The sequence below is a fragment of the Cherax quadricarinatus genome, chromosome 60 (genome assembly GCF_038502225.1).
Source record: "Cherax quadricarinatus isolate ZL_2023a chromosome 60, ASM3850222v1, whole genome shotgun sequence".
Lineage (NCBI taxonomy): Eukaryota > Metazoa > Arthropoda > Malacostraca > Decapoda > Parastacidae > Cherax > Cherax quadricarinatus.
Window position 1 is genome coordinate 20,082,604 of NC_091351.1, and position 26,722 is coordinate 20,109,325.

Consider the following 26,722-nt stretch of genomic DNA (forward strand, 5'->3'; position numbering starts at 1 on the left):
GTAACAATCTTTCTCTCAAGCTTGTAAACACCAGTATGTAACAATCTTTCTCTCAAGCTTGTAAACACCAGTATGTAACAATCTTTCTCTCAAGCTTGTAAACACCAGTATGTAACAATCTTTCTCTCAAGCTTGTAAACACCAGTATGTAACAATCTTTCTCTCAAGCTTGTAAACACCAGTATGTAACAATCTTTCTCTCAAGCTTGTAAACACCAGTATGTAACAATCTTTCTCTCAAGCTTGTAAACACCAGTATGTAACAATCTTTCTCTCAAGCTTGTAAACACCAGTATGTAACAATCTTTCTCTCAAGCTTGTAAACACCAGTATGTAACAATCTTTCTCTCAAGCTTGTAAACACCAGTATGTAACAATCTTTCTCTCAAGCTTGTAAACACCAGTATGTAACAATCTTTCTCTCAAGCTTGTAAACACCAGTATGTAACAATCTTTCTCTCAAGCTTGTAAACACCAGTATGTAACAATCTTTCTCTCAAGCTTGTAAACACCAGTATGTAACAATCTTTCTCTCAAGCTTGTAAACACCAGTATGTAACAATCTTTCTCTCAAGCTTGTAAACACCATTATGTAACAATCTTTCTCTCAAACTTCTAAACACCAGTATATAATAATCTTTCTCTCAAGCTTGTAAACACCAGTATGTAACAATCTTTCTCTCAAGCTTGTTTACACCAGTATGTAACAATCTTTCTCACAAACTTGTAAACACCAGTATGTAACAATCTTTCTCTCAAGCTTGTAAACACCAGTATGTAACAATCTTTCTCTCAAGCTTGTAAACACCAGTATGTAACAATCTTTCTCTCAAGCTTGTAAACACCAGTATGTAACAATCTTTCTCACAAGCTTGTAAACAATCTTTCTCAGCTTGTAAACACCAGTATGTAACAATCAATCTTTCTCTCAAGCTTGTAAACACCAATATGTAACAATCTTTCTCTCAAGCTTGTAAACACCAGTATGTAACAATCTTTCTCTCAAGCTCGTAAACACCAATACCTATCAATCCTTCTCTCACGCTTGTAAAAACCAATCTTTCTCTCAAGCTTATGAACACCATTAAGTAACAATCTTTCTCTCAAGCTTGTAAACACCAGTATGAAACAATCTTTCTCTCAAGCTTGCAAACACCAGTATGTAACAATCTTTCTCTCTAGCTTGTAAACACCAAAGTTTCTCTGAAGCTTGTAATTTAAAAATCTTTTTCTCAAGCTTGTAAACACAAGTATGTAACAATCTTTCAAGCTTGTAAACACCAGTATTGTAAACAATCAATTTCTCTCAAATCAGCTTGTAAACACCAGTATGTAACAATCTTTCTCTCAAGCTTGTAAACACCAGTATGTAACAATCTTTCTCTCAAGCTTGTAAACACCAGTATGTAACAATCTTTCTCTCAAGCTTGTAAACACAATATGTTTTCTCTTAAGCTTGTAAACACCAGCATGCTTGTAAACACCAGTATGTAACAATCTTTCTTTTGTAAACACCAGTATGTAACAATCTTTCTCTCAACCTTGTAAACACCAGCATGTAACAATCTTCCTCTCAAGCTTGTAAACACCGGTATGTAACAATCTTTCTCTCAAGCTTGTAAACACCAGTATGTAACAATCTTTCTCTCAAGCTTGTAAACACCAGTATGTAACAATCTTTCTCTCAAGCTTGTAAGCACTAGTATGTAACAATCTTTCTCTCAAGCTTGTAAACACCAGTATGTAACAATCATTCTCTCAAGCTTGTAAACAATCTTTCTCACAAGCTTGAAAACACCAGTATGTAACAATCTTTCTCTCAAGCTTGTAAGCACTAGTATGTAACAATCTTTCTCTCAAGCTTGTAAACACCAGTATGTAACAATCATTCTCTCAAGCTTGTAAACATCAGTATGTAACAATCTTTCTCTCAAGCTTCTAAACACCAGTATGTAACAATCTTTCTCTCAAGCTTGTAAACACCAGTATGTAACAATCTTTCTCTCAAGCTTGTAAACACCAGTATGTAACAATCTTTCTCTCAAGCTTGTAAACACCAGTATGTAACAATCTTTCTCTCAAGCTTGTAAACACCAGTATGTAACAATCTTTCTCTCAAGCTTGTAAACACCAGTATGTGACAATCTTTCCCTCAAGCTTGTAAACACCAGTATGTAACAATCTTTCTCTCAAGCTTGCAGACACCAGTATGTAACAGTCTTTCTCTCAAGCTTGTCGACACAAGTATGTAACAATCTTTCTCTCAAGCTTGTAAACACCAGTATGTAACAATCTTTCTCTCAAGCTTGTAGACACTAGTATGTAACAGTCTTTCCCTCAAGCTTGTAGACACCAGTAACAATCTTTCTCTCAAGCTCACAAGTAACAATCTTTCTCTCAAGCTTGCAAACACCAGTGTGTAACAACCATTCTCTCAAGCTTGTAAACACCAGTATGTAACAATGTTTCTCTCAAGCTTGTAAACACCAGTGAGTACCAATCTTTCTCTCAACCTTGTAAACACCAGTGTGAAACAATCTTTATCTCAAAATTGTAAACACCAGTATGTAACAATCTTTCTCTCAAGCTTGTAAACACCAGTATGTAACAATCTTTCTCTCAAGCTTGTAAACACCAGTATGTAACAATCTTTCTCTCAAGCTTGTAAACACCAGTATGTAACAATCTTTCTCTCAAGCTTGTAAACACCAGTATGTAACAATCTTTCTCTCAAGCTTGTAAACACCAGTATGTAACAATCTTTCTCTCAAGCTTGTAAACACCAGTATGTAACAATCTTTCTCTCAAGCTTGTAAACACCAGTATGTAACAATCTTTCTCTCAAGCTTGTAAACACCAGTATGTAACAATCTTTCTCTCAAGCTTGTAAACACCAGTATGTAACAATCTTTCTCTCAAGCTTGTAAACACCAGTATGTAACAATCTTTCTCTCAAGCTTGTAAACACCAGTATGTAACAATCTTTCTCTCAAGCTTGTAAACACCAGTATGTAACAATCTTTCTCTCTTGTAAACACCAGCAATCTTTCTCTCAAGTAAACACCAGTATATAATAATCTTTCTCTCAAGCTTGTAAACACCAGTATGTAACAATCTTTCTCTCAAGCTTGTAAACACCAGTACGCAACAATCTTTCTCTCAAGCTTGTAAACACCAGTATGTAAAAATCTTTCTCACAAGTTTGTAAACACCAGTAGTTAACAATCTTTCTCACAAGCTTGTAAACTCAAGTATGTAACAATCTTTCTCTCTTGTTTGTGAACACCAACACACAACAATCTTTCTTATATGCTTGTAAACACCAGAATGTAACAATCTTTATCTCAAGCTTGTAAACACCAGTATGTAACAATCTTTCTTTCAAGCTTGTAAACACCAGTATGTAACAATCATTCTCTCAAGCTTGTAAACACCAGTATGTAACAATCTTTCTCTCAAGCTTGTAAACACCAGTATGTAACAATCTTTCTCTCAAGCTTGTAAACACCAGTATGTAACAATCTTTCTCTCAAGCTTGTAAACACCAGTATGTAACAATCTTTCTCTCAAGCTTGTAAACACCAGTATGTAACAATCTTTCTCTCAAGCTTGTAAACACCAGTATGTAACAATCTTTCTCTCAAGCTTGTAAACACCAGTATGTAACAATCTTTCTCTCAAGCTTGTAAACACCAGTATGTAACAATCTTTCTCTCAAGCTTGTAAACACCAGTATGTAACAATCTTTCTCTCAAGCTTGTAAACACCAGTATGTAACAATCTTTCTCTCAAGCTTGTAAACACCAGTATGTAACAATCTTTCTCTCAAGCTTGTAAACACCAGTATGTAACAATCTTTCTCTCAAGCTTGTAAACACCAGTATGTAACAATCTTTCTCTCAAGCTTGTAAACACCAGTATGTAACAATCTTTCTCTCAAGCTTGTAAACACCAGTATGTAACAATCTTTCTCTCAAGCTTGTAAACACCAGTATGTAACAATCTTTCTCTCAAGCTTGTAAACACCAGTATGTAACAATCTTTCTCTCAAGCTTGTAAACACCAGTATGTAACAATCTTTCTCTCAAGCTTGTAAACACCAGTATGTAACAATCTTTCTCTCAAGCTTGTAAACACCAGTATGTAACAATCTTTCTCTCAAGCTTGTAAACACCAGTATGTAACAATCTTTCTCTCAAGCTTGTAAACACCAGTATGTAACAATCTTTCTCTCAAGCTTGTAAACACCAGTATGTAACAATCTTTCTCTCAAGCTTGTAAACACCAGTATGTAACAATCTTTCTCACAAGCTTGTAAACACTAGTATGTAACAATCTTTCTCAAAAGCTTGAAAACACCAGTATGTAACAATCTTTATTCTCAAGCATGTAAACACCGGTATGTAACAATCTTTCTCACAAGCTTGAAAACCCCGGTATGTAACAATCTTTTTCTCAAGCTTGTAAACACCAATATGTAACAATCTTTCTCTCAAGCTTGTAAACACCAGTATGTAACAATCTTTCTCTCAAGCTCGTAAACACCAATACCTATCAATCCTTCTCTCACGCTTGTAAAAACCAATATGTAACAATCTTTCTCTCAATCTTGTAAACACCAGTATGTAACAATGTTTCTCTCAAGCTTGTAAACACCAGTATGTAAAAATCAAACACCTTTATCGTAGTCAACAGCCTCAAAAGCTTTACTGAAGAAAGTTAATTAATTAGTTAGACAAGACCGGCCTCTTGTGAATCCATGCTGAGTATCATTAATCAAGCTATGCTTATCGAGATGGCTTCTTATAATCTCAGCTATAATTGACTCTAGTAATTTGCCTACAATTGAGGTCAGGCTTATTGGGCGGTAATTTGACGGTAACGACTTGTCCCCTGTTTTAAAAATAGGAATTACATTAGCCATCTTCCACATATCAGACACTACACTTGTTTGAAGAGATAAATTAAAAATATTAGTCAATGGTTCACAAAGTTCCATTTTGCATTCCTTAAGAACCCTTGAAAAAAGCTCATCAGAACCCGGCGACTTATTTTGCTTTAGTCTGTCTATTTGTTTCATGATTATTTCACTAGTGACTGTGATGTTACATAATTTATCTTCTTCTAGCCCACTATAAATATTAATTTCTGGAATATTGTTAGTGTCTTCTTGTGTAAAAATCGAGAGGAAATAATTATTTAAAATTGAGCACATTTCATTCTCTTTGTCAGTAAGATGCCCATAGTTATTTTTAAGGGGACCTATCTTATCTCTGACTTTTGTTCTATATACCTGGAAAAAAAACTTTCTGGGTTAGTTTTCGAATCCCTAGCAGCTTTAATTTCACAGTCCCGCTTAGCTTTTCTTATCCCCTTTTTAATGTCCCTTTCTTATGTTCTTATGTTCTTATTTTTTTTTTTTTATTATCACACTGGCCGATTCCCACCAAGGCAGGGTGGCCCGAAAAAGAAAAACTTTCACCATCATTCACTCCATCACTGTCTTGCCAGAAGGGTGCTTTACACTACAGTTTTTAAACTGCAACATTAACACCCCTCCTTCAGAGTGCAGGCACTGTACTTCCCATCTCCAGGACTCAAGTCCGGCCTGCCGGTTTCCCTGAATCCCTTCATAAATGTTGCTTTGCTCACACTCCAACAGCACGTCAAGTATTAAAAACCATTTGTCTCCATTCACTCCTATCAAACACGCTCACGCATGCCTGCTGGAAGTCCAAGCCCCTCGCACACAAAACCTCCTTTACCCCCTCCCTCCAACCCTTCCTAGGCCGACCCCTACCCCGCCTTCCTTCCACTACAGACTGATACACTCTTGAAGTCATTCTGTTTCGCTCCATTCTCTCTACATGTCCGAACCACCTCAACAACCCTTCCTCAGCCCTCTGGACAACAGTTTTGGTAATCCCGCACCTCCTCCTAACTTCCAAACTACGAATTCTCTGCATTATATTCACACCACACATTGCCCTCAGACATGACATCTCCACTGCCTCCAGCCTTCTCCTCGCTGCAACATTCATCACCCACGCTTCACACCCATATAAGAGCGTTGGTAAAACTATACTCTCATACATTCCCCTCTTTGCCTCCAAGGACAAAGTTCTTTGTCTCCACAGACTCCTAAGTGCACCACTCACTCTTTTTCCCTCATCAATTCTATGATTCACCTCATCTTTCATAGACCCATCCGCTGACACGTCCACTCCCAAATATCTGAATACGTTCACCTCCTCCATACTCTCTCCCTCCAATCTGATATTCAATCTTTCATCACCTAATCTTTTTGTTATCCTCATAACCTTACTCTTTCCTGAATTCACCTTTAATTTTCTTCTTTTGCACACCCTACCAAATTCATCCACCAATCTCTGCAGCTTCTCTTCAGAATCTCCCAAGAGCACAGTGTCATCAGCAAAGAGCAGCTGTGACAACTCCCACTTTGTGTGTGATTCTTTATCTTTTAACTCCACGCCTCTTGCCAAGACCCTCACATTTACTTCTCTTACAGCCCCATCTATAAATATATTAAACAACCACGGTGACATCACACATCCTTGTCTAAGGCCTACTTTTACTGGGAAAAAATTTCCCTCTTTCCTACATACTCTAACTTGAGCCTCACTATCCTCGTAAAAACTCTTCACTGCTTTCAGTAACCTACCTCCTACACCATACACTTGCAACATCTGCCACATTGCCCCCCTATCCACCCTGTCATACGCCTTTTCCAAATCCATAAATGCCACAAAGACCTCTTTAGCCTTATCTAAATACTGTTCACTTATATGTTTCACTGTAAACACCTGGTCCACACACCCCCTACCTTTCCTAAAGCCTTCTTGTTCATCTGCTATCCTATTCTCCGTCTTACTCTTAATTCTTTCAATTATAACTCTGTAATAAAGTTGGTAGAATTACCGACAATATGTAAAGTAAAAGGACACAAGTGCAACTAATGTGACATTTATTGTGGCAACGTTTCGCTCTCCAGGAGCTTTATCAAGCCATTACAAACAATACATGGACACAGAGGGTATATAAAGGCTCAGAGTGAGGTGAATACTAGTGAGGTACCATTCCGATGTTCACTAGTGATAGTAGTAGTAGTAGTAGTGGTAGTGACAAAAACAATTAATTCGTACATGAGTAAAAGGATATAAAAGCTATTACTTGGGTAACATAAAAATAGGTTGGACAAATATAAACTGGAATGAGGCAGGTTGTTTCAGTGTTCACTCTCTGTGCTTTGTGTAGTATAACAGGAGAGACTATGTGATGGCAGGGTTTACTGTTTTCAGGAGGATTCTTGCTAAGACTTCGGAGATGGTGAAGCTGCCGTTGTTTTGTTTAATTGTATTCGAAACAGCGATCAGTGCTGATTCAAGGCATTTGCGTGTGCGGAAATTAGTTTCTTTTATCACTAATTGGGCGTCTCTGAATTTCATAAGATGATTGGTGGAATTTCGGTGTTGTACACAGGCGTTGTTTAAGTTGTCGTTCCTACATGCGTATATGTGTTCATTGAGGCGGGTGTCGAGGTTTCTTGTTGTTTCACCTACGTAGATCTTGTCACAGCCTCCACAGGGTATAGTGTAAACTCCTGCATTGACTGGTTCGTGGTGCTTGGGTTTTGTCCTGGTTAGATCCTTTATTGAAGTGGTAGAAGCGATGGCGACTCTGGTGTTAGCTTGTGAAAGTACTTTTGAGACGTTTAGTGCAACCTGGCTGTTGGGAAGAATTATAACTTTGTTGGGAGCGGTGTTGATGCGTGGAGAATTGATGATCTGAAGAGCTCTTTTCTTGCAGTCTTTGATGAAAAAAGAAGGAAATTGTAACTCAGTGAATGTTTGGTGAATGTAAGTACATTCCTCGTCAAGAAACTCAGGACTACAAATTCGGTATGCTCTTAGGAAAAACCCGATGATGATGCCTCTTTTGGTCTTGGTATCTTGACTGGAATAGAAGTGTGTGAGATCATTTTTATTGGTGGGTTTCCGATAAACTTGAAATCTTAGGTTGTTGTCTACTTTGTGAATGAGGACGTCGAGGAAAGGTAGCTTGTCATTGGACTCTTCTTCTAGTGTAAACTGAATCGCTGGTTCAACTGCGTTGAGCCTTGCCTGAAGATCCCGTACATCAAAACGTTTTGGAGTTATTACGAGGACATCGTCCACGTAACGTAACCAAGTGACGCTTGAAGGGATGATGTTGGCGAAGTGTTCGGACTCTAGGTGTTCCATGTATAAGTTGGCTAGGACGGCACTTATTGGGGACCCCATTCCCATGCCGTAGGTTTGTTTGTAGAGCTTGTTATTGAAGGAAAAACAGTTGAAGTTAACACAGAGTTCAATCAAGTCAACAAAATCTCCGGGAGGTAAAGGAAGATTAAGGTCCTGGTTGACTTTACGTCGTAGAACCTCGATGGCTTTTTTGGTAGGTACTTTTGTGAAGAGGGAAGTCACATCCAAACTGCTTAGTTTCTTGTTACGGATGGAGAGGTTACGGATGCGGTTGAGAAGGTCGCCTGAGTGTTTAAGATGAGCGGGGCTGATGGTACCCAGAAGGCAGGAAAGATGTTTGGCAAGAACTCCGGCTAGTTTGTGTGGAGCACTGCCTATTCCTGACGTGATTGGTCTGAGAGGAATATTGTGTTTATGGGTCTTGGGTAAACCATACATGTGTGCTGGTTTAGGGTTGCTTGGTAACAAGTACAGAAGTTTCTTCCCTTCTCTAGTGCGTTTGAGTATTTGTCTGCTTTTGTATAGAAAGTCTTTGGTGAGCGTCTCCCACTGTTGAGTGCTGATAGGTTCGTATGTAGATTGATCATTCAAAAGGTCCATCATTTTAGTGTTGTAGTCACTGGTGTTGAGTATGACGACTCCACCTCCTTTGTCGGCGGTGGTGACGATAATGTTGGGGTCATTGGCGAGGTCCTTAAGGGCAGTGATGTATCATCTAGGAAGATTAGAAGAAGAAGGTTCACATAAAGCTGCAGTGAGAAGGCCCTGTATATAACCCTTCTGGAAGTTGCTGTCACTGTGTCTATGGTTCCTGGTAACAAGATTGAGTTGATAGTTAGGTTTGCGTATGTTGGTGGTAAATTTGAGTCCCAGACTCAGTGCTTGTTTCTCGTAGTCGGTTAAGGTGCGTGTTGTTTCAGTGTTCACTCTCTGTGCTTTGTGTAGTATAACAGGAGAGACTATGTGATGGCAGGGTTTACTGTTTTCAGGAGGATTCTTGCTAAGACTTCGGAGATGGTGAAGCTGCCGTTGTTTTGTTTAATTGTATTCGAAACAGCGATCAGTGCTGATTCAAGGCATTTGCGTGTGCGGAAATTAGTTTCTTTTATCACTAATTGGGCGTCTCTGAATTTCATAAGATGATTGGTGGAATTTCGGTGTTGTACACAGGCGTTGTTTAAGTTGTCGTTCCTACATGCGTATATGTGTTCATTGAGGCGGGTGTCGAGGTTTCTTGCTGTTTCACCTACGTAGATCTTGTCACAGCCTCCACAGGGTATAGTGTAAACTCCTGCATTGACTGGTTCGTGGTGCTTGGGTTTTGTCCTGGTTAGATCCTTTATTGAAGTGGTAGAAGCGATGGCGACTCTGGTGTTAGCTTGTGAAAGTACTTTTGAGACGTTTAGTGCAACCTGGCTGTTGGGAAGAATTATAACTTTGTTGGGAGCGGTGTTGATGCGTGGAGAATTGATGATCTGAAGAGCTCTTTTCTTGCAGTCTTTGATGAAAAAAGAAGGAAATTGTAACTCAGTGAATGTTTGGTGAATGTAAGTACATTCCTCGTCAAGAAACGGCAGCTTCACCATCTCCGAAGTCTTAGCAAGAATCCTCCTGAAAACAGTAAACCCTGCCATCACATAGTCTCTCCTGTTATACTACACAAAGCACAGAGAGTGAACACTGAAACAACCTGCCTCATTCCAGTTTATATTTGTCCAACCTATTTTTATGTTACCCAAGTAATAGCTTTTATATCCTTTTACTCATGTACGAATTAATTGTTTTTGTCACTACCACTACTACTACTACTACTATCACTAGTGAACATCGGAATGGTACCTCACTAGTATTCACCTCACTCTGAGCCTTTATATACCCTCTGTGTCCATGTATTGTTTGTAATGGCTTGATAAAGCTCCTGGAGAGCGAAACGTTGCCACAATAAATGTCACATTAGTTGCACTTGTGTCCTTTTACTTTACATATTGTCGGTAATTCTACCAACTTTATTACAATCTGTCGGACACCGCAACATAATGGACATTTCATGCAGACGTTATTTGGACACCCTTCTTCGTGCTCACAGCTATCGCAACAGACACAACTTCCTACAAGATTGCCTGGCAGAGAAGGTGATCCCTAAGTCTACTCCTGCACAACTCTCCAACTCCAAGCACCCCTTCTCTCCAGCTACCCAAGCTTACTTAACTGAATGTGCCGAAGAACTTTCTAACATCGCTAAGGAAACCTTTGAAACTGCAAGGAATATGAGGGCCAATCTTCAGATTGACCAACACACTGCTGAGCATATTCTCAGCACAGTCACCACAGCTAACCTCCAACAGAAGATCAAACTCAATCGCAAACTTCAGTACCTCTGCACTAACAGTCGGTGGAAGGAAATGGGACGCGAATCCCTGATAAACAACTTATCGTCACGCACCTTAACCGACTACGAGAAACAAGCACTGAGTCTGGGACTCAAATTTACCACCAACATACGCAAACCTAACTATCAACTCAATCTTGTTACCAGGAACCATAGACACAGTGACAGCAACTTCCAGAAGGGTTATATACAGGGCCTTCTCACTGCAGCTTTATGTGAACCTTCTTCTTCTAATCTTCCTAGAAGATACATCACTGCCCTTAAGGACCTCGCCAACGACCCCAACATTATCGTCACCACCGCCGACAAAGGAGGTGGAGTCGTCATACTCAACACCAGTGACTACAACACTAAAATGATGGACCTTTTGAATGATCAATCTACATACGAACCTATCAGCACTCAACAGTGGGAGACGCTCACCAAAGACTTTCTATACAAAAGCAGACAAATACTCAAACGCACTAGAGAAGGGAAGAAACTTCTGTACTTGTTACCAAGCAACCCTAAACCAGCACACATGTATGGTTTACCCAAGACCCATAAACACAATATTCCTCTCAGACCAATCACGTCAGGAATAGGCAGTGCTCCACACAAACTAGCCGGAGTTCTTGCCAAACATCTTTCCTGCCTTCTGGGTACCATCAGCCCCGCTCATCTTAAACACTCAGGCGACCTTCTCAACCGCATCCGCAACCTCTCCATCCGTAACAAGAAACTAAGCAGTTTGGATGTGACTTCCCTCTTCACAAAAGTACCTACCAAAAAAGCCATCGAGGTTCTACGACGTAAAGTCAACCAGGACCTTAATCTTCCTTTACCTCCCGGAGATTTTGTTGACTTGATTGAACTCTGTGTTAACTTCAACTGTTTTTCCTTCAATAACAAGCTCTACAAACAAACCTACGGCATGGGAATGGGGTCCCCAATAAGTGCCGTCCTAGCCAACTTATACATGGAACACCTAGAGTCCGAACACTTCGCCAACATCATCCCTTCAAGCGTCACTTGGTTACGTTACGTGGACGATGTCCTCGTAATAACTCCAAAACGTTTTGATGTACGGGATCTTCAGGCAAGGCTCAACGCAGTTGAACCAGCGATTCAGTTTACATTAGAAGAAGAGTCCAATGACAAGCTACCTTTCCTCGACGTCCTCATTCACAAAGTAGACAACAACCTAAGATTTCAAGTTTATCGGAAACACACCAATAAAAATGATCTCACACACTTCTATTCCAGTCAAGATACCAAGACCAAAAGAGGCATCATCATCGGGTTTTTCCTAAGAGCATACCGAATTTGTAGTCCTGAGTTTCTTGACGAGGAATGTACTTACATTCACCAAACATTCACTGAGTTACAATTTCCTTCTTTTTTCATCAAAGACTGCAAGAAAAGAGCTCTTCAGATCATCAATTCTCCACGCATCAACACCGCTCCTAACAAAGTTATAATTCTTCCCAACAGCCAGGTTGCACTAAACGTCTCAAAAGTACTTTCACAAGCTAACACCAGAGTCGCCATCGCTTCTACCACTTCAATAAAGGATCTAACCAGGACAAAACCCAAGCACCACGAACCAGTCAATGCAGGAGTTTACACTATACCCTGTGGAGGCTGTGACAAGATCTACGTAGGTGAAACAGCAAGAAACCTCGACACCCGCCTCAATGAACACATATACGCATGTAGGAACGACAACTTAAACAACGCCTGTGTACAACACCGAAATTCCACCAATCATCTTATGAAATTCAGAGACGCCCAATTAGTGATAAAAGAAACTAATTTCCGCACACGCAAATGCCTTGAATCAGCACTGATCGCTGTTTCGAATACAATTAAACAAAACAACGGCAGCTTCACCATCTCCGAAGTCTTAGCAAGAATCCTCCTGAAAACAGTAAACCCTGCCATCACATAGTCTCTCCTGTTATACTACACAAAGCACAGAGAGTGAACACTGAAACAACCTGCCTCATTCCAGTTTATATTTGTCCAACCTATTTTTATGTTACCCAAGTAATAGCTTTTATATCCTTTTACTCATGTACGAATTAATTGTTTTTGTCACTACCACTACTACTACTACTACTATCACTAGTGAACATCGGAATGGTACCTCACTAGTATTCACCTCACTCTGAGCCTTTATATACCCTCTGTGTCCATGTATTGTTTGTAATGGCTTGATAAAGCTCCTGGAGAGCGAAACGTTGCCACAATAAATGTCACATTAGTTGCACTTGTGTCCTTTTACTTTACAATTATAACTCTACCATACACTTTACCAGGTACACTCAACAGACTTATCCCCCTATAATTTTTGCACTCTCTTTTATCCCCTTTGCCTTTATACAAAGGAACTATGCATGCTCTCTGCCAATCCCTAGGTACCTTACCCTCTTCCATACATTTATTAAATAATTGCACCAACCACTCCAAAACTATATCCCCACCTGCTTTTAACATTTCTATCTTTATCCCATCAATCCCGGCTGCCTTACCCCCTTTCATTTTACCTACTGCCTCACGAACTTCCCCCACACTCACAACTGGCTCTTCCTCACTCCTACAAGATGTTATTCCTCCTTGCCCTATACACGAAATCACAGCTTCCCTATCTTCATCAACATTTAACAATTCCTCAAAATATTCCCTCCATCTTCCCAATACCTCTAACTCTCCATTTAATAACTCTCCTCTCCTATTTTTAACTGACAAATCCATTTGTTCTCTAGGCTTTCTTAACTTGTTAATCTCACTCCAAAACTTTTTCTTATTTTCAACAAAATTTGTTGATAACATCTCACCCACTCTCTCATTTGCTCTCTTTTTACATTGCTTCACCACTCTCTTAACCTCTCTCTTTTTCTCCATATACTCTTCCCTCCTTGCATCACTTCTACTTTGTAAAAACTTCTCATATGCTAACTTTTTCTCCCTTACTACTCTCTTTACATCATCATTCCACCAATCGCTCCTCTTCCCTCCTGCACCCACTTTCCTGTAACCACAAACTTCTGCTGAACACTCTAACACTACATTTTTAAACCTACCCCATACCTCTTCGACCCCATTGCCTATGCTCTCATTAGCCCATCTATCCTCCAATAGCTGTTTATATCTTACCCTAACTGTCTCCTCTTTTAGTTTATAAACCCTCACCTCTCTCTTCCCTGATGCTTCTATTCTCCTTGTATCCCATCTACCTTTTACTCTCAGTGTAGCTACAACTAGAAAGTGATCTGATATATCTGTGGCCCCTCTATAAACATGTACATCCTGAAGTCTACTCAACAGTCTTTTATCTACCAATACATAATTCAACAAACTACTGTCATTTCGCCCTACATCATATCTTGTATACTTATTTATCCTCTTTTTCTTAAAATATGTATTACCTATAACTAAACCCCTTTCTATACAAAGTTCAATCAAAGGGCTCCCATTATCATTTACACCTGGCACCCCAAACTTACCTACCACACCCTCTCTAAAAGTTTCTCCTACTTTAGCATTCAGATCCCCTACCACAATTACTCTCTCACTTGGTTCAAAGGCTCCTATACATTCACTTAACATCTCCCAAAATCTCTCTTATGTTCTTATACCGTTTATTTCCATCGGTTCCTCATATGACTGAGACCAGCGTCAGGAAACACTTGTCCTGTTTCACGATAAATTCTACCTAACGTTACCTAAGGCATAAGAGATATAGTGATTGGCAGATTTGCATGGACAGTAAACTTTACTTAATGACTGATATAAGTCTTCCTTTTCAGGGGTGTAAATCTAGAGAAGCAAATATTATGTGGTGGTACAGACATCAGGTACCTGAGGCAGGTAAGTGCTCATACCTGAAACATATATTTTGCATTATTACTAATCGTAGTCCTATGGTAATATCTATGGGGTGTCATGTAGCACGGTCGGTAGTGCGCTCAGCTCATGATAAATCACACACATGTGCAACTCTTGGGTATCTTTACTGAGGAATCGTTCCGCCACACAGTGGCTTCATCAGTCCACATAAAGGAGAAACGTGAAGAACAGGAGGAGAATGAGGTAATCAGTCCCTCAACCTTGAGTCGATATGGTCAGTCCATCAATCTTGAATAGCATATGTGTGGAGAATTTGCACATGTGTCTAATTTATCAACGTGTCGGTTCTCTGAACCATTCATCTACAATCCTGTCAGACACTGCAACTTCTTGGGATATTAATACGTGGGAATTCTTCGCCTGCCTAACCCTTGGGCACGACCTACTTAAAAAACATAAGAAACATAAGAAAGGAGGAACACTGCAGCAGGCCTGTTGGCCCATACTAGTCAGGTTCTTTACAATCCATCACACTGACAAAACATTTACCCAACCAAATTTTCAAAACTACCCAAGAAACAAGCTTTGATAACTCTATCCACCCATATGCAAGTACCACTCAAATCCAACCCCTCTCACTCATGCATTTATACAACCTAAATTTGAAACTACCCAAGGTTTTAGCCTCAATAACCCAACTAGGTAGACTGTTCCACTCATCAACTACCCTATTTCCAAACCAATACTTTCCTATGTCCTTTCTAAATCTAAACTTATCTAATTTAAATCCATTACTGCAGGTTCTCTCTTGGAGAGATATCCTCAACACCTTAGTAATGTCCCCTTTATTAATACCCATCTCTCCACTTATACACTTCGATCAGGTCTCCCCTCATTCCTCGTCTAACAAGTGAATGTAATTTAAGAGTCTTCAATCTCTCTTCATAAGGAAGATTTCTAATGCTATGTATTAATTTAGTCTTTCTACGCTGAATGTTTTCTAACGAATTTATGTCCATTCTGTAATATGGAGACCAGAACTGAGCTGCATAATCTAGGTGAGGCCTTACTAATGATGTATAAAGCTGCAGTATGACCTCTGGACTTCTGTTGCTTACACTTCTTGATATAAATCCCAATAATCTATTTGCCTTATTACGTACGCATAGGCATTGCTGTCTTGCCTTAAGGTTTCTGCTCACCGTAACCCCCAAGTCCTTTTCGCAATCTGTATGGCTAAGTTCTTCATCATTTAACTTATAAGTGCTAGGGTTATGGACACTCCCGAGCTTCAGAACCTTGCATTTATCTACATTGAACTGCATCTGCCATTTTTCTGACCAAGAATTCAATTTGTCTAAATCCTTTTGAAGTTCCCTAACATCTACGTTTGAATCAATTATCCTACCTTTCTTTGTGTCATCGGCGAATTTGCTCATATCACTAGTAATGCCCTTATCAAGGTCATTGATATATATTATAAACAACATCGGGCCTAAGACTGATCCCTCTGGTACGCCACATGTTACAGATCCCCACTCGGATTTAACCCCATTTAAGCATTCTCTCTGTTTCCTATTTGTGAGCAATGACTCCATACATGACAGCACATTTCCCCCAATGCCATGAGCTGCCACTTTTTTTAACAGTCTCTGGTGCGGAACTCTATCAAAAGCCTTACTAAAATCTAAATAAACAATATCGAATTCTTTATCATGATCAACGGCCTCAAAAGCTTTACTGAAGAACGTTAATAAATTTGTTACGCAGGAACGGCCCATCGTGAATCCATCCTGAGTATCATTAATCAAGCTATGCTTATCCACATGGCATCTTATATTATCAGCTATAATTGACTATAGTAATTTGCCTACAATTGAGGTTAGGCTTATTTGGCGGTAATTTGAGGGCAACGACTTGTCCCCTGTTTTAAAAATAGGAATTACATTAGCCATCTTCCACATATCAGACACTGCACCTGTTTGAAGATAAATATTAAAAATATTAGTCAATGGTTCACAAAGTTCCATTTTACACTCATTAAGAACCCTAGAAAAAAGTTCATCAGGGCCCAGCGATTTATTTTGCTTAAGTTGGTCTATCTGTTTGATAACCATTTTGCTAGTGATTATGATATTATATAATTTTCCGTCTTCAGGCCCACCATAAAAATTTATTACTAGGATATTGTTAGTGTCCTCCTGAGTGAAAACTGAAAGAAAATAATTATTAAGAATAGAGCACATTTCATTCTCCTCGTCAGTAAGATGCCCAGAGCTATCTTTAACGGGACCTGCATTATCTCTAAGCTTTGTTCTATAAACCTGGAAAAAACTTTTTGGGTTAGTTTTCGATTCCCTAGCAACTTTAATTTCATAGTCCAGTTTAGCTTTCCTTATCCACTTTTTAACGTCCCTCTTAATGTCAATATACTGATTCATAAGATGACCCTCGCCTCTTTTGATACGCCTATAAATTCCTTTTTTCTGCCCTAAAAGATATTTGAGCCTATTATTCATCCATTTTGGGTCATTTCTATTCGATCTAATTTCTTTAAACGGGATAAATGTTCTCTGGGCAGCATGTATAGTGTTCAGAAAACTGTCATATTGATAGATCTCTTCGTTACCCCAGTCAACAGCAGATAAGTGTTCTCTAAGCCCATCGTAATCTGCTAAGCGAAAATCTGCGACTGTTACTGAGTTGTCCCTAATATCATACTCATACTCAATGTTAATGTAATTTATTTGTGGTCACTTTTGCCAAGTTCCTCTGAAATTTCTAAATTATTAACAATGGATTAATTGTTTGCCATAACTAAGTCAAGCAGGTTATCTCCCCTTGTAGGTTCTGTCACAAACTGCTTCAGAAAACAATCCTGAACTACTTCTAAGAAGTCGTATGATTCTAAATTCCCAGTCAAGAAATTCCAATCAATATGACTAAAGTTAAAGTCTCCTAGAATTACTACATTATCGTGCCTTGTGGCACGATAATGCCTAGGGACGGTATATCACACCTTAAATCAATTTTCCATGCCCCTCTGAAAATTCTATCCAACAGACTCTGTATGTGTTACTTCACACTTAATACCCGTTTTTATGCAACAGTTCAAGCGATCTCGGACATACAATGCCACCACACCCACCTTCCCGATACTTCTATCTACTTGGAACAATTTAAAACCCTGAATGTGACATTCTGCAGGCATGTCCCGACTTTTTGAATTAAACCACGTCTCAGTAATGGCAAATACATCTATGTTACCTGCACTAGTAACTAATCTCAACTCGTCGATCCTATTCCTAGCACTACAGCTATTAGCATAATATACATTGAAAGACCCACTTTCTCTTTACCCTTCGTGTTCATTTTCGTTTTTCTACTAAAAATATTACTGTCCTTATCACCTAGTGTCATTGGCTTTTCAATATCTACCTCGTTCTGCTTATTACTAGTTCCCCTAGAACTCGTAATATTACTACACTGGGACTTCACTGTTTTCCCGCCAAAGCCCATACCACTAACTATTCCTAGTTTAAAGTCCTAACAGCTCCCTCCTCTGCAGTTGCCAGTGCCCCCACCCCAGATCTAGATAAGTGAACCCCATCTCTGGCATACATGTTATTTCTGCCATAGAAGAGGTCCAAGTTGTCAATAAATGTTACCGCATTTTCCTTACAGTATTTGTCCAGCCAGCAATTGACACCAATTGGCCTGGACAACCATTCACTTCCAACACCTCTCCTTGGCAAAATACCACATATGACAGAGTTACCACCTTTCCTCCTAATTATTTCTATTGCTGACCTATACCTGCTAATCATGTCCTCACTCCTATGTCTGCCAACATCGTTGCCTCCAGCACTGAGACAGATAATAGGATTGCTCCCATTACCTCTCATGATGTCATCCAGACAGCTAACAATATCCTCCATCCCAGCCCTAAGAAAGCAAACCCTCTGTCTCCTACTTCTGCCCTTTAAGCAGAAGGCCCTATCCATGTACCTAACTTGGCTATCCCCAACAACAACAATATTCTTACCGTCCTTGGTGTCGTTCGTCGTGAAGTTCCCAGTAGTCGACTCACATTCGTCGGGCAGCACGGAGAATGCATTAGATGTTTCCACAACAGTTTCCACGGCAGTCTCTTTCTTCTTCATCGTTTCTACCTTTCCATTCGTCTTCTTGATCGTCAACTTCATTCCATGCTGTCCAGCCACTAACCAGTTTCCCTTCTTGACCTGAGGACTCAAAACCGGAGGACTACTACGAATCCTCTTGTTTTCGTCGGTTAATCGCCGAATCTCCATCTTCGCCAACCTCAATTCTTCCTTAATCTGTTGGTAAAGTTGCTCGATGGAAGGCATCTTGGTTCAGTCCGTAGAGAGCACACTCGACACATCCTCACTGAGCTAAGTACAGGTCACCACTAAGTACAGGTCACCACCAATGATGTATAAAGCTGTAATATAACCTCTGAACTTCTGTTGCTTACGCTTCTTGATGTAAATTCCAGTAATCTATTTGCCTTATTACGTGCACTTAGGCATTGCTGTCTTGGTTTAAGGTTGCTGCTCACCATAACCCCCAAGTCTCTTTTGCAATCTGTGTGGCTAAGTTCTACATTATTTAACTTATAAGTGCTAGGGTTGTGGACTCTCCCGAGCTTTAGCACCTTGCATATATCTACACTGAACTGCATCTGCCACTTTTCTGACCAGTTATTGAGTTTGTCTAAATCCTCCTGAAGTTCCCTGATATCTACGTTTTAATCAATTTTCCTACCTATCTTTGTGTCTTCGGCTAATTTGCTCATTTCACTAGTAATTCCCTCATCAAGATCATTGGCATATAATATAAACAACAACGGGACCAAGACTGATCTCTGTGGAACGCCACTTGTTACAGATCCCAACTCGGATTAAAGCCCATTTATGAACACTCTGCTTCCTGTCTTGAGCCATGACTCAATCGATGAGAGCACTTTTCCCTCAGTGCCATGAGCTGCCAATTTCTTTAACAGTCTTTGGTGCAGAACTCTATCAAAAGCCTTACTAAAATCTAAGTAAATAATATCAAATTCTTTATCGTGATCAACAGCCTCAAAAGGTTTACTGAAGAAAGTTAATAAATTAGTTAGACATGAACGGCATCTCGTGGTGACCTGTACTTAGCTTGAGTGCAGACCTGTACTTAGCTTAGAGGTGACCTGTACTTAGCTCAGTGGTGACCTGTACTTAGCTCAGCAGTGACCTGTACTTAGCTCAGTGAGGACGTGTCGAGTTTGCTCTCTACGGACTGAACCAAGATGCCCTCCAGCAGGGAACGAAGTTGACGATCAAGAAGACGAATGGAAAGGTAGAAACGATGAAGAAGAAAGAAACTGCTGTGGAAACTGTTGTGGAAACATCTAATGCATTCTCTGTGCTTCCCTACGAATTTGAGTCGACTACTGGGAACGTCACGACGATCGACACCAAGGAGGGGTAAGAATATTGTTGTTGTTGGGGATAGCCAAGTTAGGTACATGAATAGGGCCTTCTCTTTGAAGGACAGGAGAAGGAGACAGAGGGTTTGCTTTCCTTGGGCTGGGATGGAGGATATTGTTAGCCATCTGGATGGCATCATGAGAGAGAATGGGAGCAATCCTATTATCTGTCTCAGTGCTGGAGGCAACGATGTTGGCAGACATAGGAGTGAGGACCTGATTAACAGGTATAGGTCAGCAATAGAAATAATTAGGAGGAAGGGTGGGAACCATGTCATATGTGATATTTGCCAAGGAGAGGAGTTGGAAATTAATGGCTGTCCAGGCCAATTGGTGTCAATTGCTGGCTGGACAAATACTGTAAGGAAAATGCGGTAACATTTATTGACAACTGGGACCTCTTCCCTGACAGAAATGATATGTATGCAATGGATGGGGTTCACTTTTCTAGGTCTGGGGTGAAGGCACTGGCAACTGCAGTGGTGGGAGCTGTTAGGACTTTAAACTAGGAATAGTTAGTGGTATGGGTTTTGGCGGGAAAACAGTGAAGCCCCAGTGTAGTAATATTACGAGTTCTAGGGGAACTAGTAATAAGCAGAACGAGGTAGATATTGAAAAGCTAGTGACACTGGGTGATAAGGACAGTAATAGGTTTAGTAGAACATCAGAAATGAGCAGGAAGGGTAAAGAGAAAGTGGGGCTTTCAATGTATATTATGCTAATAGCCGTAGTGCTAGGAATAGGATCGACGAGTTGAGATTAGTTACTAGTGCAGGTAACATTGATGTATTTGCCATAACTGAGACTTGGTTTAATTAAAAAAGTCGGGAAATGCCTTGGGAATGTTACATTCAGGGTTTTAAATTGTTCCAAGTAAATAGAAGTATCGAAAAGGGGGGTGTGGTGGCATTGTATGTCCGAGATCGCTTGAACTGTTGCATAAAAACGGGTATTAAGTGTGAAGTAACACATACAGAGTCTGTTTGGATAGAATTTTCATAGGGGCATGTAAAAATTTATTTTAGGTGTAATATACCGCCCCCCAAACTTAGATAGGGACCAAGGGAGACTACTATGGGAGGAAATTGCTGAGGCAACAAGGCACGATAATGTAGTAATTCTAGGAGACTTTAACTTTAGTCATATTGATTGGAATTTCTTGCCTGGGAATTTAGAATCATACGACTACTTAGAAGTAGTTCCGGATTGTTTTTTGAAGCAGTTTGTGACAGAACCTACAAGGGGAGATAACCTGCTTGACTTAGTTCTGGCAAACAATTAATCCATTGTTAATAATTTAGAAATTTCAGAGGAACTTGGTGCTAACGATCTCAAATCAATTACATTTAGCATTGAATGGAAGTACGATAGTAGCGATAACTCAGTAAAAGTCCAAGATTTTCGCTGAGCAGATTACGATGGGCTTAGAGAACACTTATCATCTTTTGACTGGGGTAACGAAGAGAGCTATCAATATGACAGTTTTCTGAACACTATACATGCTGCTCAAAGAACATTTATACCGTATAAAAAATTAGATCAAACAGAAATGATCCAAAATGGATGAATAATAGGCTCAAATATATTTTATGGCTTAAGAAAGGAATTTATAGGCGTATCAAAAGAGGTAAGGGTCATCTTATGAATCAGTATATTGACATTAAAAGGGACGTTAAAAAGGGGATAAGAAAAGCTAAACTTGACTATGAAATTAAAATTGCAAGTGATTCGAAAACTAACCCAAAAAGTTTTTTCCAGAAGTTTAGAACAAAAGTTAGAGATAAGATAGGTCCATTTAAAAATAACTATGGGCATCTTACTGACAAAGAGAATGAAATGTGCTCGATTTTAAATAATTATTTTCTCTCGGGTGTTACACAGGATGACTCTAACAATATCCCAGTAATTAATTTTAATAGTGGGCCTGAAGACATCACAGTCACTAGTGAAATGGTTAGGAAACAAATAGATCGACTGAAGCAAAATAAGTCGCCGGGACCTGATGAGCTTTTTTCAAGGGTTCTTAAGGAATGTAAAATGGAACTCTGTGAATCATTAACTAATATTTTTAATTTATCTCTTCAAACAGGTGTAGTGTCTGATATGTGGAAGATGGCTAATGTAATTCCCATTTTTAATCAGGGGATAAGTCGCTACCGTCAAATTACCGCCAAATAAGCCTGACCTCAATTATAAGCAAATTGCTAGATTCAGTTATAGCAGAGATTATAAGAAGCCATCTGGATAAGCATAACCTGATTAATGATACTCACCATGGATTCACGAGAGGCCGTTCTTGTTTTATTAATTTATTAACTTTCTTCAGTAAAGCTTTTGAGGCTGTTGACCACGATAAAGAATTTTATGATAAATTAGACACATGTGCAACTCTTGGGTATCTTTATTGAGGAAACGTTTCGCCACACAGTGGCTTCATCAGTCCATGCATAGGAGAAACTTGAAGAACAGGAGGAGAATGAGGTAATCAGTCCCTCAACCTTGAGTCGATGTGTTCAGTCCATCAATCTTGAGTAGAATACGGCAGATGAGCAGAGAAGCAGCTTATAAACCGTATGGCAGGAGAGGTGTAGCAGTCATAGGTAGTGTCACATTTGTTCAATGTGGAAGTAGGGCACAACCTACTTCCACATTGAACAAATGTGACACTACCTATGACTGCTGCACCTCTCCTGCCGTACGGTTTATAAGCTGCTTCTCTGCTCATCTGCCGTATTCTACTCAAGATTGATGGACTGAACACATCGACTCAAGGTTGAGGGACTGATTACCTCATTCTCCTCCTGTTCTTCAAGTTTCTCCTATGTATGGACTGATGAAGCCACTGTGTGGCGAAACGTTTCCTCAATAAAGATACCCAAGAGTTGCACATGTGTCTAATTTATCAACATGTCGGTTCTCTGAACCATTCATCTACAAAGAATTTTATATTATTTACTTACATTTTAGTAAGGTTTTTGATAGAGTTCTGCACCAAAGACTGTTAAAGAAAGTGGCAGTTCATGGCTTTCAGGGAAAAGTGCTCTCATGGATCGAGTCATGGCTCACAGACAGGAAGCAGAAAGTGTCCATAAATGGGGATAAATCCGAGTGGGGATCTGTAACAAGTGGCCTTTCATAGGGATCAGTCTTGGACCCGTTGTTGTTTATAATACATTTGATCTTGATGAGGGAATTACTAGTGAAATAAGCAACTTCACCGATGACACAAAGATAGGTAGGATAATTGATTCAAACGTAGATGTTAGGGAACTTCAGGAGGTTTTAGACAAACTAAATACCTGAACATTAAAATGGTATAAAATACCGACAGATTGTTAGGTAAGACACATATGCAACAGTTAGGTATCTAACTGTTGCATATGTGTCTTACCTAACAAACTAAATACCTGGTCAGAAAAATGGCAGATGCAGTTCAATGTAGATAAATGGAAAGTTCTGAAGCTCGTGAGTGTCCACAACCCTAGTACTTATAAGTTAAATAATGTAGAACTTAACCATACAGATTACGAAAAGACTTGGGGGTTATTGTGAGCAGTAACCGAAAACCAAGACAGAATGCCTAAGGGTACGTAATAAGGCAAGCAGATTACTGGGATTTATTTCAAGAAGTGTAAGCAACAGAAGTTCAGCGGTTATATTACAGCTTCATACATCATTAGTAAGGCCTCACCTAAATTATGCAGCTCAGTTCTGGTCTCCGTATTACAGAATGGACAGAAATTCGTTAGAAAACGTTCAGTGTAGAATGACTAAATTAATTCATAGCATTAGAAGTCTTCCTTATGAAGAGAGATTGAACATCCTTAAATTACATTCACTTGTTAGATGAAGAATGAGGGGAGACATGATCGAAGTGTATAAGTGGAAGATGGGTTAATACCCAAAGGGGACATTAATAAGGTCTTGAGGATGTCTCTCCAGGAGAGAACCCGCCGTAATGGATTTGAATTACACAAGTTGACATTTAGAAAGAACATAGGAAAGTATTGGTTTGGAAATAGGGTAGTTTACGAGTGAAACAGTCTGCCTAGTTGGATTATTGAGGCTAAATCCTTGGGTAGCTTCAAATTTAGGTTGGATAAATGCATTAGGAGGAAGGGTGGGAAACCTGTCATATGTGGCATTTTGCCAAGGAGAGGAGTTGGAAATGAATGGTTGTCCAGAGCAATTGGTGTCAATTGCTGGCTGGACAAGTACTGTAAGGAAAATGCGGTAACATTCATTGACAACTGGGACCTCTTCTATGGCAGAAATGACATGTATGCCAGGGATGAGGTTCACTTATCTAGGTGTGGGGTGGGAGCACTGGCCAACGCAGTGGAGGGAGCTGTTAGGTCTTTAAACTAGGAATAGTTAGTGGTATGGGTTTTGGCGGGAAAACTGTGAAGTCGCAGGGTAGTAACATGAGTACTAGGAGAACTAGTAATAGGCAAAACAAGGACAGTAATAAGTTTAGTGGAATAACAGAAAGGAGCAGGAAGGGTAAAGAGAGTAGAGGGTCATTAAAAATTTATTACACAAATAGTCTCAGTGCTAGGAATAAGATGGACGAGTTGAGACTAGTTGCTAGTGCAGGTAACATAGATGTATTTGCCATTACTGAGACGTGGTTTAATTCAAAAAGTCGGGACATGCCTGCAGAATGTCACATTCAGGGTTTTAAATTGTTCCAAGTAGATAGAAGTATCGGGAAGGGGGGTGGGGTGGCATTGTATGTCCGAGATCGCTTGAACTGTTGCATAAAAACGGGTATTAAGTCTGAAGTAACACATACAGAGTCTGTTTGGATAGAATTTTCAGAGGGGCATGAAAAATTAATTTTAGGTGTGATATACCGTCCCCCAAATTTAGATAGGGACCAAGGGAGACTACTATGGGAGGAAATTGTTAGGGCCACAAGGCACGATAATGTAGTAATTCTAGGAGACTTTAACTTTAGTCATATTGATTGGAATTTCTTGACTGGGAATTTAGAATCATACGATTTCTTAGAAGTAGTTCAGGATTGTTTTTTGAAGCAGTTTGTGACAGAACCTACAAGGGGAAATAACCTGCTTGACTTAGTTCTGGCAAACAATGAATCCCTTGTTAATAATTTAGAAGTTTCAGAGGAACTGGGTGCTAGTGACCACAAATCAATTACATTTAGAATTGAATGGAAGTATGATAGTAGGGATAACTCAGTAACAGTCCCAGATTTTCGCTTAGCAGATTACGATGGGCTTAGAGAACACTTATCATCTGTTGACTGGGGTAACGAAGAGAGCTATCAATATGACAGTTTTCTGAACACAATACATGCTGCTCAAAGAACGTTTATCCCTTATAAGGAAATTAGATCAAATAGAAATGACCCAAAATGGATGAATAATAGGCTGAAATATCTACTAGGGCATAAGAAAGGAATTTATAGGCGTATCAAAAGAGGCGAGGGTCATCTTATGAATCAGTATATTGACATTAAGAGGGACATTAAAAAGGGGATAAGAAAAGCTAAAAGGGACTATGAAATTAAAGTTGCTAGGGATTCTAAAACTAACCCAAAAAGTTTTTTCCAGGTATATAGAACAAAAGTCAGAGATAAGATAGGTCCCCTTAAAAATAACTATGGGCATCTTACTGACAAAGAGAATGAAATGTGCTCGATTTTAAATAATTATTTTCTCTCGGTTTTTACACAGGAAGACACTAATAATATTCCGGTAATTAATTTTTATAGTGGATCAGAAGATAAATTATGTAACATCACAGTCTGTAAAGTAAAAGGACACAAGTGCAACTAATGTGACATTTATTGTAGCAACGTTTCGCTCTCCAGGAGATTTATCAAGCCATTACAAACAATACATGGACACAGAGGGTATATAAAGGCTCAGAGTGAGGTGAATACTAGTGAGGTACCATTCCGATGTTCACTAGTGATAGTAGTAGTAGTAGTAGTGGTAGTGACAAAAGCAATTAATTCGTACATGAGTAAAAGGATATAAAAGCTATTACTTGGGTAACATAAAAATAGGTTGGACAAATATAAACTGGAATGAGGCAGGTTGTTTCAGTGTTCACTCTCTGTGCTTTGTGTAGTATAACAGGAGAGACTATGTGATGGCAGGGTTTACTTTTTTCAGGAGGATTCTTGCTAAGACTTCGGAGATGGTGAAGCTGCCGTTGTTTTGTTTAATTGTATTCGAAACAGCGATCAGTGCTGATTCAAGGCACTTGCGTGTGCGGAAATTAGTTTCTTTTATCACTAAGTGGGCGTCTCTGAATTTCATAAGATGATTGGTGGAATTTCGGTGTTGTACACAGGCGTTGTTTAAGTTGTCGTTCCTACATGCGTATATGTGTTCATTGAGGCGGGTGTCGAGGTTTCTTGCTGTTTCACCTACGTAGATCTTGTCACAGCCTCCACAGGGTATAGTGTAAACTCCTGCATTGACTGGTTCGTGGTGCTTGGGTTTTGTCCTGGTTAGATCCTTTATTGAAGTGGTAGAAGCGATGGCGACTCTGGTGTTAGCTTGTGAAAGTACTTTTGAGACGTTTAGTGCAACCTGGCTGTTGGGAAGAATTATAACTTTGTTGGGAGCGGTGTTGATGCGTGGAGAATTGATGATCTGAAGAGCTCTTTTCTTGCAGTCTTTGATGAAAAAAGAAGGAAATTGTAACTCAGTGAATGTTTGGTGAATGTAAGTACATTCCTCGTCAAGAAACTCAGGACTACAAATTCGGTAT

The 26,722-nt window shown here is 39.5% G+C and overlaps 1 protein-coding gene across 1 annotated transcript in view; it reads left to right on the forward strand.

Moving 5' to 3' along the window:
- The window catches only part of LOC138854467 (aminoacylase-1-like), a 237,119-nt gene that overhangs the window by 189,107 nt on the left and 21,290 nt on the right, over window positions 1-26,722 (forward strand). Inside the window, exon 8 of the mRNA XM_070098008.1 lies at window positions 14,442-14,502. Within this exon, the coding sequence (XP_069954109.1) occupies window positions 14,442-14,502 (61 nt within the window). The remainder of the gene's footprint in view (window positions 1-14,441; window positions 14,503-26,722) is intronic.